Source organism: Nomascus leucogenys, chromosome 22a (genome assembly GCF_006542625.1).
Source record: "Nomascus leucogenys isolate Asia chromosome 22a, Asia_NLE_v1, whole genome shotgun sequence".
Taxonomy (NCBI): Eukaryota; Metazoa; Chordata; class Mammalia; order Primates; family Hylobatidae; genus Nomascus; species Nomascus leucogenys.
This window is the reverse complement of record NC_044402.1, coordinates 41971371-41983983: the sequence shown is the minus strand read 5'-3', so window position 1 is coordinate 41983983 and position 12613 is coordinate 41971371. Positions and strand designations below refer to the sequence as shown.

General features: G+C 44.0%; 1 protein-coding gene across 1 annotated transcript in view; it reads left to right on the top strand.

Moving 5' to 3' along the window:
• The window catches only part of RPGRIP1 (RPGR interacting protein 1), a 66202-nt gene that overhangs the window by 14267 nt on the left and 39322 nt on the right, over nucleotides 1-12613 (top strand). Inside the window, 7 exon segments of the mRNA XM_003260765.3 lie at nucleotides 1364-1460; nucleotides 2188-2211; nucleotides 2213-2398; nucleotides 6913-7018; nucleotides 9785-9808; nucleotides 11055-11201; nucleotides 11664-11737. Of these exon segments, the coding sequence (XP_003260813.2) occupies nucleotides 1364-1460; nucleotides 2188-2211; nucleotides 2213-2398; nucleotides 6913-7018; nucleotides 9785-9808; nucleotides 11055-11201; nucleotides 11664-11737 (658 nt within the window).

Sequence of the window (12613 nt, the reverse complement as noted above, 5' to 3'; positions counted from 1 at the left end):
TCTAAATTCTAAATTCACCATGGAGTACCGCTGAGGGCAGAATCAGACAACAGGTCAGGAGATCGAGACCATCCTGGCCAACATGGTGAAACCCCATCTCTAATAAAAATACAAAAATTAGCTGGGCATGGTGGCGCCCATCTGTAGTCCCAGTTATTCAAGAGGTTGAGGCAGGACAATCACTTGAACCTGGGAGGCGGAGGTTGCAGTGAGCTGAGATTGCACCACTGCAATCCAGCCTGGCAACAGAGCGAGACTCTGTCTCAGAATAATAATAATAGTAATAATAATAATAATAATAAATTGGCCGGGCGCGGTGGCTCACGCTTGTAATCCCAGCACTTTGGGAGGCCGAGGCGGGTGGATCACGAGGTCGGGAGATCGAGACCACGGTGAAACCCCGTCTCTACTAAAAATACAAAAAAAAATTAGCCGGGCGTAGTGGCGGGTGCCTGTAGTCCCAGCTACTCGGAGAGGCTGAGGCAGGAGAATGGCGTGAACCCGGGAGGCGGAGCTTGCAATGAGCCGAGATTGCGCCACTGCACTCCTGCCTGGGCGACAGAGCGAGACTCCGTCTCAAAAAAAAAATAATAATAATAATAAATTAGCCAAGCCTGGCGGCACATGCCTGCAGTCCCACTTACTTGGGAAGCTGATGTGGGAGGATCGCTTGAGCCTGGGAGGCGGAGGCTGCAGTGAGCCCAGATGGCACCACTGCACTCCAGCCTGGGCAACAGAGTGACACTCTGCCTCAAAAAACAAAGAAAACAAAACCCCCAAAAAGAAAACCCAACGTTGAATCTCTAGAGTAGACACCTCATTCTCATGGCCCTAAATCAGGAATGAGTAACCTAGGTAAAGGAAATCTACACACAGCATTTCATTAACTACTCTTATTTTATTAATAAATACTCACTTATTTTGCTTAGTGTGGTCCTGTAATTTCAAGTTCCGTACTCCAGACAACCAAACGTTTACAAAAACAACTGAAAGTAGAAAACTTGCATGAATTTAAATTTCAGTTCCATTTAACAGTTCAGCATAGCTGGCCACCTGTTATGTACTGGGCACTAGAGATAAAGATGGTTAGAGTTAGACACACAGTCTCTGCCCTGGACAAGCTTCCACCTTTCTTTTTTCTTCCTATTTGTACTTACTCACTTGAGGATTTATAGTCTGGCTGACTTTAGTTGCAGTTTTTTGCAAGAGTGAAAAAAAAACTGCTCCTCGGGGGCCAGTTGTCATATAAGGGTTTCACCCAGGTCTCAAGACTCTATGCCCAGCCCTTCATGTTCCAGTTTCAGTACTTGGTGGTCCGGAGGGTACTGTTGCCCAAGTCTGCATCTTCTGTCTAAACTTTTAGGGCCAAGGGACAGGCTGAGCTACACAGCCCCTCCATCGTTTAAGGAGCATGCGACAAATGAAAACAGAGGTGAAGTAGCCAGTGAACCCAGTGAACTGTGAGTTCTTCTCATTTATCCCATGTTGTTATTCCTGCCACTTTAATTAGAAAGACATCATTTAGGGAACAAGTGAATGTTGGTGATTTGAGTCTTTTCAGCATGATCAGGGAAGATGAAAGTCGACCTTAGGTCAAATTCCAACTTCACTGCTTAAAAATGGAAAACAAGCTTCTCTCTGTTCTCTGAGGAAATGAAAATAAAGGTCCTTTTCTCAGTTGAAGATATTCCCTCTATTTCCATTTATATTTTTTTCCTTAGGTCATAATTCCTTTTTTTTTTTTTTTTGAGACGGAGTCTTGCTCTGTTGCGCAGGCTGGAGTGCAGTAGCATGATCTTGGTTCACTGCAACCTCCACCTCCCGGGTTCAAGTGATTCTCCTGCCTCAGCCTCCTGAGTAGCTGGGACTACAGGCATGTGCCACCATGCCCAGCTAATTTTTGTATTTTTAGTAGATACAGGGTTTCACTATGTTGGCCAGGCTGGTCTCCAACTCCTGACCTTGTGATCCGCTTGCCTTGGCCTCCCAAAGTGCTGGGATTACAGGTGTGAGCCACCACGCCTGGCCCATAATTCCTTTATGTTTTGACATTTGAAAGCTGTATTTTATAAGATTTTCCTCGACATGTACCAAGATTACTGACTCACTTAATTTCTTTTTATATGTGTAAGAACCCAATTCTAAACTCCTGTAACAACAGTTTCTAAGTATCCTTTTTGTATTTAGTGTTTCTGGTTGTAACAGCATAATTTTTCAGCGGTGTCATAAGTATGGCTAAACCCATTGGTCTATGCATGCCTAACAGTGCCCACATCATGGCCAGCAATACCATGCAAGTGGAAGAGCCACCTGAGTCTCCTGAGAAAATGTGGCCTAAAGATGAAAATTTTGAACAGAGAAGCTCATTGGAGTGTGCTCAGAAGGCTGCAGAGCTTCGGTAAGAGTGTGGTGCTCCATGCCTCAAACCACAACGAACCGAAAAAGCTAAGAGATTCTTATTTATACCTTCCCTCCATCTCAGAGGAAAAGAGTGTTTGGGATTAAATTCAATCTGAGTAGTAGACATGGACTCCCTCGTAGGTTAAGAAATGGATTAACCTGCGGGTGCCATGGATCACGCCTGTAATCCCAGCACTTTGGGAGGCCGAGGCAGGCAGATCACCTGAGGTCAGGAGTTCGGGACCAGCCTTGCCAACATGGGGAAACCCTGTCTCTACTAAAAATACAAAAATTAGCCAGGTATGGTGACAGGCACCTGTAAATCCCAGCTACTAGGGAGGCTGAGGCAGGAGAATCACTTGAACCCGGGAGGTGGAGGTTTCAGTGAGCCGAGATAACGCCATTGCACTCCAGCCTGGGCGACAAGAACAAAACTTGGTCTCAAAAAAAAAAAAAAAAAAAAAAAAAGAAATGAAATGAATTAACCTGCTGGGCGCAGTGGCTCACGCCTGTAATCCCAGCACTTTGGGAGGCCAAGGCAGGCGGATCACCTGAGATCGGGAGTTCAAGACCAGCCTGGCCAACACGGTGAAACCCCGTCTCTACTAAAAATACAAAAAAATTAGCTGGTGTGGTGGCTGGTGCCTGTAATCCCACCTACTCAGGAGGCTGAGGCAGGAAAATCCCTTGAACCTGGGAGGCGGAGGTTGCAGTGAGCCGAGATTGCACCATTGCACTCCAGCCTGGGCAACAAGAGCAAAACTCTGTCAAAAAAAAAAAAAAGGAAGGAAGGAAGGAAGGAAGGAAGGAAGGAAGGAAGGAAGGAGGGAGGGAGGGAGGGAAGGGAGGGAGGGAGAGAGGGAGGGAGGAAGGAGAGAGAGAGAAAAAGAGAGAGAAAAAGAAAGAGAAAGAAAGAAAGAAAGAAAGAAAGAAAGAAAGAAATTAACCTAAAGGGGATAAGTTTATGTATAAAAGGATATTTGCTGCTGCTTCACTATATAGAAGGAAAACTACTTCATCCTCATCACCAGATAGGGATTCTTAGCCCTCTCTGTGCATCAATTCCTGGAAAACTTTTTTTAAAATGTATTTTTCAGACAAGTTTTAGTTTTATAGCAAAATTAAGCAGGAAATAGAGTTCCTGTATACCCACTACCTCCATACACACACAGCCTCCCCAACTATCAACACCCCGTACCAGAGTGGTGCATTTGTTACAATCAGTGAAACTACGTTGACACATCATTATCGCCTGACCATCATTTAATAGTTTACATTAGGGTTCACTCTTGGTGTTGTACATTCTTTTTTTTTTTTTTTTTTGAGATGGAGTCTTGCTCTGTTGCCCAGGCTGGAGTGCAGTGGCTCGATCTCGGCTCACTGCAAGCTCTTCCTCCTGGGTTCATGCCATTCTCCTGTCTCAGCCTCCTGAGTAGCTGGGACTACAGGTGCCTGCCACCATGCCTGGCTAATTTTTTTGTATTTTTAGTAGAGACGGGGTTTCACCGTGTTAGCCAGGATGGTCTCAATCTCCTGACCTTGCGATCCGCCCGTCTCAGCTTCCCAAAGTGGTGAGATTACAGGCGTGAGCCATGGCGCCTGGCCGGTGTTGTACATTCTATGGCTTTTGACAGATGTATAAGGACATGTATCCATCATTATAGCATCATACAGAATAGCTTTACTGCCCTAAAAATCCTCTGTGTTCCACCTAGTCATGTCTTTTACCTCCAGCCCTGGCAATCACTGATCTTTTTACTGTCTCCAGTTTTGCCTCTTCTAGAATGTCATATAGTTGGGATTACACAGTATGTGGCCTTTTCAAATTGGCTTCTTTCACTTAGTAATATGCATTTAAGCTTCCTCCATGTCTTTTAGTGGTTCGAAAGCTCATTTTTTCAAAACACCAAATAACATTCGATTGTCTATATGTACCAGTTTATTTATCCATTCAGCTACTGAAGGATGTCTTAGTTGCTTCCAAGTTTTGGCAATTATGAATAAAGCTGCTATTAACATTATGTATAGTTTTTTGTATGGATATAAGTTTTCAACCTGGAGACATTTTAAGACGGAGTCTCGCTCTGTCACCCAGGCTGGAGTGCAGTGGCGCAATCTCGGCTCACTGCAAGCTCCGCCTCCCGGGTTTCCGCCATTCTCCTGCCTCAGCCTCTCCGAGTAGCTGGGACTACAGGCGCCCGCCACCACGCCTGGCTAATTTTTTTTTTTTTTTTTTTTGTATTTTTAGTAGAGACGGGGTTTCACTGTGGTCTCGATCTCCTGACCTCGTGATCCGCCCGCCTCAGCCTCCCAAAGTGCTGGGATTACAAGCGTGAGCCACCGCGCCCAGCCCTGGAGACATTTTAAAACCACAGATCCAGGCCGGGTGCGGTGGCTTACGCCTGTAATCCCAGTACTTTGGGAGGCCAAGGTGGGTGGATCATTTGTGGTCAGGAGATCAAAAACAGCCTGGCCAACATGGTGAATCCCCATCTCTACTGAAAATACCAAAATTAGCCGGGTGTGATGGCTCATGCCTGTAATTCCAGCTACTTGGGAGGCTGAGGCAGGCGAATAGCTTGAACCTGGGAGGCAGGGGTTGCAGTGGGCCAAGATTATGCTACTGCACTCCAGCCTGGGCAACAGAGCAAGACTCCGTCTCAAAAACAAACAAACAAAAAAAACCATAACAGATCCCTGGGCCCCATCTCTGAGATTCCCTTTCAATTATTTGGGGGGTAGAATTCAGGCAGTGTAATTTTAAGATCTCTCCAGGTTATTCTAATGAGCAGCTAGACAGGGAATCAATGAGATAGAGTGGAGTGAACCCAAATCCTCCCCAGTATCTCTTTCAATCTTTCAAACAATAAAGAAAACATGAGCTCCTAGGTTCAGGAAGAATAGTCTTTTTTTTTTTTTTTTTTTTTTTGAGACAGAGTCTCACTTTGTTGCCCAGGCTGAAGTGTAGTGGCATCTTGTCAGCTCACTGCAACCTCCATCTCCCGGGTTCAAGCAAATTCTCCTGCCTCAGCCTCCTGAGTAGCTGGGATTACAGGCACCCACCACCACGCCTGGCTAATTTTTATATTTTTAGTAGAGACGGGGTTTCACCATGTTGGCCAGGCTGGTCTCGAACTCCTGACCTCAGGTGATCCGCCCTCCTTGGCCTCCCAAAGTGCTGGGATTACAGGCATGAGCCACTGCGCCCAGCCTAGTCTTCTTTCTATTATTTTATTTTATTATTATTTTTTTTTCCGAGATAGAGACTTACTCTGTCACCCAGGCTGGGGTGTAGTGGCACGATCTCGGCTCACTGCAATCTCCACCTCCCAGGTTCAAGTGATTCTCCTGCCTCAGCCTCCCGAGTAGCTGGGACTACAGGCGTGCGCCACCATGCCCAGCTAATTTTTGTATTTTTAGTAGAGATGGGGTTTCACCACGTTGGCCAGGATGGTCTTAATCTCTTGACCTCGTGATCCACCCACGTCAGCCTTCCAAAGTGCTGGGATTATAAGTGTGAGCCACTGTGCCGGGTGTATTTTACTATTATTATTATTATTATTATCATTATTTTTTGAGACAGTCTCACTCTGTTGTCGCCAGGCTGGAGTGCAGTGGTGCACTCTTGGCTCACTGTAACCTCCCCCTCCCAGGTTCAAGCGATTGTCCTGCTTCAGCCTCCTGAGTAGCTGGGACTACAGGTGCACACCACCACACCCAGCTAATTTTTGTATTTTTAGTAGAGATGGGGTCTCACCATGTTGGCCAGGATGGTCTCAATCTCGACCTCGTGATCTGCCCGCCTCAACTTCCCAAAGTGTTGGGATTACAGGCCTGAGCCACCGCACTCGGCCACTATTGTTATTTTTTGAGACAGAGTCTCACTCTGTTGCCCAAGCTGATTTCAGCTCACTGCAACCTCCGCCTCCTGCAGTTCAAGCGATTCTCTTGCCCAGTGTCCATAGCTGGGATTACAGGCTTATGCCGCCACACCCGTCTGATTTTTGTATTTTTAGTAAAGACAAGGTTTTGCCATGTTGCCCAGGCTGGTCTCCAACTCCTGACCTCAGGCCATCTGCCTGCCTTAGCCTCCCAAAGTGCTGGGATTATAGGCGTGAGCCACGGTGCCTGGTTCGTAATCTTCTTTTCAAGTTTTCTAGCACATTCAAACCTCACTGGTTTCTCTAAGGAAACAAAACAAGGCTGAGACCTAGCTTGACATTGCAAGGTTTGTGGGAAATTATGAACACCATCATTTAAAAAAGTAGTTATTATCTTTTCTCAGAACATAAGGTTAGTGATCTCTATCAAATCTTGGCTGGCGTGATGAGAAATGGGAGAAAGGAGATTATTTACTTGACTGTACATACACCACATACTTGTGTTCTAGTGTGGGGAAGAGGGGAAGGCAAGAGACAAGAGGGAGGTATTCTTATTGGGGCACAGTCAAGGAGAAAATGTCTCTAATTCTATCCATGTTCAGACAGAATAATTTAGCACCTTTCTCTGCAGAGCTTCCATTAAAGAGAAGGTAGAGCTGATTCGACTTAAGAAGCTCTTACATGAAAGAAATGCTTCATTGGTTATGACAAAAGCACAATTAACAGAAGTTCAAGAGGTGAGTTGCCATCATCAGCTGTGCCTTCTTGGTTGGGGGAAACCCCAATTAAGAGATTCATATTATTTTCTCCATTTTACATATGGGAAGCCACAATTCAGAAAGACTGAGTTACTTGTCTAAGGTCACACAATTTATAAGTGATATTCAAATCCAAGCCTCACAACTCGGAGTCTGTTCTTTTCCCAGTATTTCCCATTAGTTCTTTATTAAGAGGAAGGCTCAAGCTCTGCCTGCTAAGGTGAAATAAAGTGGAGTTAACTTGTGTAAGGGTTAAGGTCCCCTACAAAGACCACAACCAGAATGTGATTAAATTAAGAAGCCAAAAGCAGTCACAGAGAAAGGGAAGGAAACTAGCCTTTTAATTAGCACTTTCTATGAGCTGTACTCTGTCCCAGGTATTTACAGTCATGATCTTTTTTAAGCCTGACAACAGCCCTCAAGGTAAGTACATTTAGTATTAGCACACATTAGAAACTAATATCTGATTGGTGGAAATAGAGTATCAAGGGTCAAAGTAAGGTCAGCACCATCCTTTTATTGAACAAATATTTATCCAGTACCAGGAATTGCAAAGCACTAGGATACAAAGATTACAAAGGTAAGTAAGATAACAACTGCCTTCAAGGAGTTTATAGGAGTGAGAGAACAAGTAAACAGATTCAACTATCCGTATGCAGGGTATGGGCAGGACACAAAAGAGAGAGTAGTCTGACCCACCAGTGGGTGAGGTGCTGATATGGCTGATGAGTGGAGGAACACCAGGGCTCTTGTCTCACGCGAATTAGATAAAACGACACGGACACAGGTGGAACGGCTTTAAGGAGCAGAGAGTTTAATAGGCAAGAAAGAAGGGAGAAGAAAGACGGAAGAAGCTCCCGTGTACAGAGAGAGGGAGAGGGACTCCAAAGCCCAGAGAAGAGACCTCATGTGCCGGGAAAAGTGGCTGCTTATATGAATAGGCAGGAGGAGGTAGTGTCTGATTTACATAGGGCTCAGGGGATTGGTTTGACCAGGCATGTCACTCATGTAGCCTGTGGAAAAAACTGGCCCTCCTACCTTAGCTTTTAATATGCAAATACAGGGCGCCATGATGTTCTACACACGTGGGGATATGTGGGGGTGGCCATGTTGCCAGGTACAGGTCGGGGCAAGGACAGGAAGACGAGGGCGGGAATCGCCATGTTTGGGTGGACCCAGTTTCTAAAGACCTGTATTTGCATATCAAAGGTTGCCTGCCTGGCTGTAAGAGCCGGGGCTTTCCTGCTAGACAAAAAACGATCTGGAGCTGCTTTAAAGGACGAGAAAACGTTCCAAGGACCCCTTTTCCTTTCTATCTGCCTAAAATTATTTTTAATAACTCCTATAACAGTGCCAGATCAGAAAAGGATTAACGGCTGGGTGCGGTGGCTGGAGCCTGTAATCCCAGCACTTTGGGAGGTCAAGGAGGGAGGATCACTTGAGCTCAGGAATTCGAGACCAGCTCAGACAACATGGCGAAACCCCATCTCTATCAAAAATACAAAAATTAGCCGGGCATCGTGATATGTGCCTGTAGTCCTAGCTACTCTGTAGGCTGAGGCAGGAAGATTGCTTGAGTGCTTGAGCCCAGGAGGCAGAGGTTGCAGTGAGCCGAGATCCCGATACGGCACTTCAGCCTGGGTGACAGCGTGAGACTTTGTCTTAAAAAAAGAAAAAAGAAAAAGATTAATAAAGGAATAGATTTTGAGTTAAATACTGAAATACTAAAAGATTAGCATGTGTTAATAAGTGTGCAAGAGAAGGAGGGGCTTTCCATGAGAGCAGAGGTGAGAAACAGGTCTGGTCATGAAAGACACACTAAGAATTTTTTTTCTCGTTGTCATTAAAGGCAGAACATGCTAGGAATTTAGACTTTATCCTACGGACAGCAGAGAGCTGTGTGAAAGGGTTTTAAGCAAGTTGATATGATCAATTTTTTTCTTTCAAAAACATTATTTGACCTTTTTTAAAAAATAAAAAAAAAATTAAAAAAAAAAAGGTTGGGAGGCCGAGGTGGGTGGATCGCTTGAGGTCAGGAGATTGAGACCAGCCTGGCCAACATGGTGAAACCCCATCTCTACTAAAATACAAAAGTTAGCTGGGTGTGGTTGGGGGCACCTGTAATCTCAGCTACTTGGGAGACTGAGGCAGAAGAATTGCTTGAACCTGGGAGGCCGAGGTTGCAGTGAGCCGAGATTATGCCACAGCACTCCAGCCTGGGCAACAGAGTGAGACTGTCTCAAAAACAAAAACAAAAACTTACCTCTCATATTTGCTACAAGGATTAAATGAGATAATATATGTGAAATGATTATAATGATCATCATGTAGCAGGTAATGAAACACATAGTAACATATAACACATAGCAACTACTCAACTAATTATAGCTGTTGTTATGATCTTTTTTTTTTTTCTAAAACTGAAGAGATCTTTCTGAAGCACGCTAAGTAACAGTACCTAATTTAAGATTAAACATTTTTCTTGGATAATCCACCAAGTACAATGCAAATGTGAATAAATGACCCTTCATTCTCTTTTGAGAAATGGTGTGAATATTGCAGTCACAGACTACTTGGCAAGCTAGGGCAGGGGAAAAATAGCAACAATTAGTAAACAAGTACACAAATTGACTTGTTTTGTGGGATTTTTATAATGTCTTTAAAAATGTTAAGCATTATATTACAGTGATAAATATATCATGAAATTGATAAATCAATAAAATAATAATAATTTCTTTCTTCCAGGCATACGAAACCTTGCTCCAGAAGGTACTTAATGAGAATTGAGTCTCTGTTTCTTAGTAACCAGAATAATCAAACCCAAAGAAATCTATGTTCATCTCCAAGTAACGTAACACCAGAATTTAGCTAACTAAATCAGTGTTATTATGTCATATAGTTTCTGTTAAAAATGATACTATTACTATTATCAAAAGATACAGATACTTATTGCACTGTTTTCTTTTCTTTTTTTTTTTTTTTTTCATAAAAATTGAAATACGAGATTGGAGTTGAGAAATATTTGGCATAGTATTTTTAAGCCTATTGCTGAAGCAAATTATAGCATTTGCTTAAAACTTTCTAAGAGTATTCTTCTAGCATGTGTGAGGTGATGAGATATAACAAAGTTGTTGCAGGTATTCTCAGATGGTCTTAAATATTTGGCCCTATTTACCACTGTGAGTGGGCTGCATGTGAAGCTGGGTGAATGTCTGTGCTTAAGAATCACCACTAAGACAGAGTTCCAAACGAGATCACCCAGCTGTGCCTCACCAGAGGCGTCTGGCAGAAACACACACAGAACTTCTGGAGTTAACATGTCACTTGTCTAGGTACAAATGGAGGAATAAATCATCATAAAAAAGCAGTCAAATAGCTTAGAAAGTGAAGACAGCTTTGGAAGGTGGCAACTAATTTAGAGCTAGGGATTAATTTGAACCTTGAGAAAATTAAGGCTCAAGGGCCAGGCGCGGTGGCTCACGCCTGTAATCCCAGCACTTTGGGAGGCAGAGGCAGGGGGATGACCTGAGGTCAGGAGTTCGAGACCAGCCTGGCTAACATGGAGAAACCCCGTCTCTATTAAAAATACAAAAATTAGCCGGGTGTGGTGGCTTATGCCTGTAATCCCAGCTACTCAGGAGGCTGAGGCAGGAGAATTGCTTGAACCCGGTAGACGGAGGTTGCAGTGAGCCAAGCACCATTGCACTCCAGCTTGGGCAACAGAGCGAGACTGTCTCAATAAATAAATAAATAAATAAATACAAGAAAAGAAAATTAAGGCTCAAATGATGAACTACAATTGCCCAGAATGGAAACCCTACCTACCAGGGAAATTATACTTCCAGAGAAATGCTAGGGTGAAAAACAAGGTCAATTAACAGTACAAAGGTAATAAGCTATTAATCAAAGTCATTCTTAGTGACATCTATTAGAGAATGCTAGGGTTGCTGGTGTCTGGAGACCACTCGTGCTGAGTGATATGACCATTCCCAGAGGTACTTTCCTTTTGCCCCAGAATCAGGGAATCCTGAGTGCAGCCCATGAGGCCCTCCTCAAGCAAGTGAATGAGCTCAGGGCAGAGCTGAAGGAAGAAAGCAAGAAGGCTGTGAGCTTGAAGAGCCAACTGGAAGATGTGTTTATCTTGCAGATGACTCTGAGGGAGGTAAATAATAATAGTTGAAAGATACCATCTACATTTCAACTTCAGGGATGTTAGAATGTGTATCTTAGCAACAATATGAGTATTGCATTTTTTCAAATGACAAAAACGAAGCTCCAAGTAGTTAAATCATTTGCCTAAGATTACACCATTAGAGGGAAAGCTTGGATTTATACTTACGTCTGTTTTCCAAAGTCCTTGCTCTTTCATAATGTTTTGCTGCTTCCCTAACAGTAGAAACCCAGAAACAGTGAAGACTTATTTTGGAAAATCCTCATTAATTCCAATAAAAGTTTCTAGCCGACTTTCAATTGGTTCCAGTCTTTCTAGTCAGATGGCTTCTCAGACACTGGAGATGGCAATAGAAAGCCTCTCACCCACCCCGCTCCCTGCCATGGACAAGGGAAATCCTGTGCAGGGGAATAGATTTTAACATTTTATCTCAAGGGCTACTATCACTCTTAGTTTCAGGAGAGAGTTGAAGATTTGGAAAAAGAACGAAAATTGCTGAATGACAATTATGACAAACTCTTAGAAAGGTGAGTACCACATTTGGGTCCCAGAGCATTGTTACTATGAAAGACATTATAGAAAGTTCATTCCTGGCCAGGCGTGGTGGCTCACGCTTGTAATCCCAGCACTTTGGGAGGCCGAGGTGGGCGGATCACGAGGTCAGGCGATCGAGACCACGGTGAAACCCCGTCTCTACTAAAAATACAAAAAAAATTAGCCGGGCGTGGTGGCGGGCGCCTGTAGTCCCAGCTACCCGGAGAGGCTGAGGCAGGAGAATGGCGTGAACTCGGGAGGCGGAGCTTGCAGTGAGCCGAGATTGCGCCACTGCACTCCAGCCTGGGCGACAGAGCGAGACTCCATCTCAAAAAAAAAAAAAGTTCATTCCTAATTCCTAGAATTAATAAATATATCGGGAAATTGGTACTCAGTATTGTTAGTGAGAATATAAATCGGCAGTCTTTTGGAAGGGAATTTGACACTATTAAAATGTTAAATGTGCATATCTTTTTTCTTTTTTTTTTTTGAGATGAAGTCTCACTCTGCCACCCAGGCTGGAGTACAGTAGTGCGATCTTGGCTCACTGCAACTTCTGCCTCCTGGATTCAAATGATTCTCCTGCCTCTTCTTCCTTTTTTTTTTTTTTTTAACCAGCAATTCCTTTTTTCTTTTTTTGATACATAGTTTCTCTCTGTCGCCCAGGCTGGAATACAGTGGCATTCTAAGCTTACTGCAGCCCTAGTCTCCCAGGCTCAAGCAATCCTCCCACCTCAGCCTCCTCAGTAGCTGGGACTACAGGTGTGCACTGCCACACCTGGCTAATTTTTTTCTATTTTTTGTAGAGACAGGGTTTTGTCAGGTTGCCCAGGCTGGTCTCAAACTCCTGGGCTCAAGTCATCTGCCTG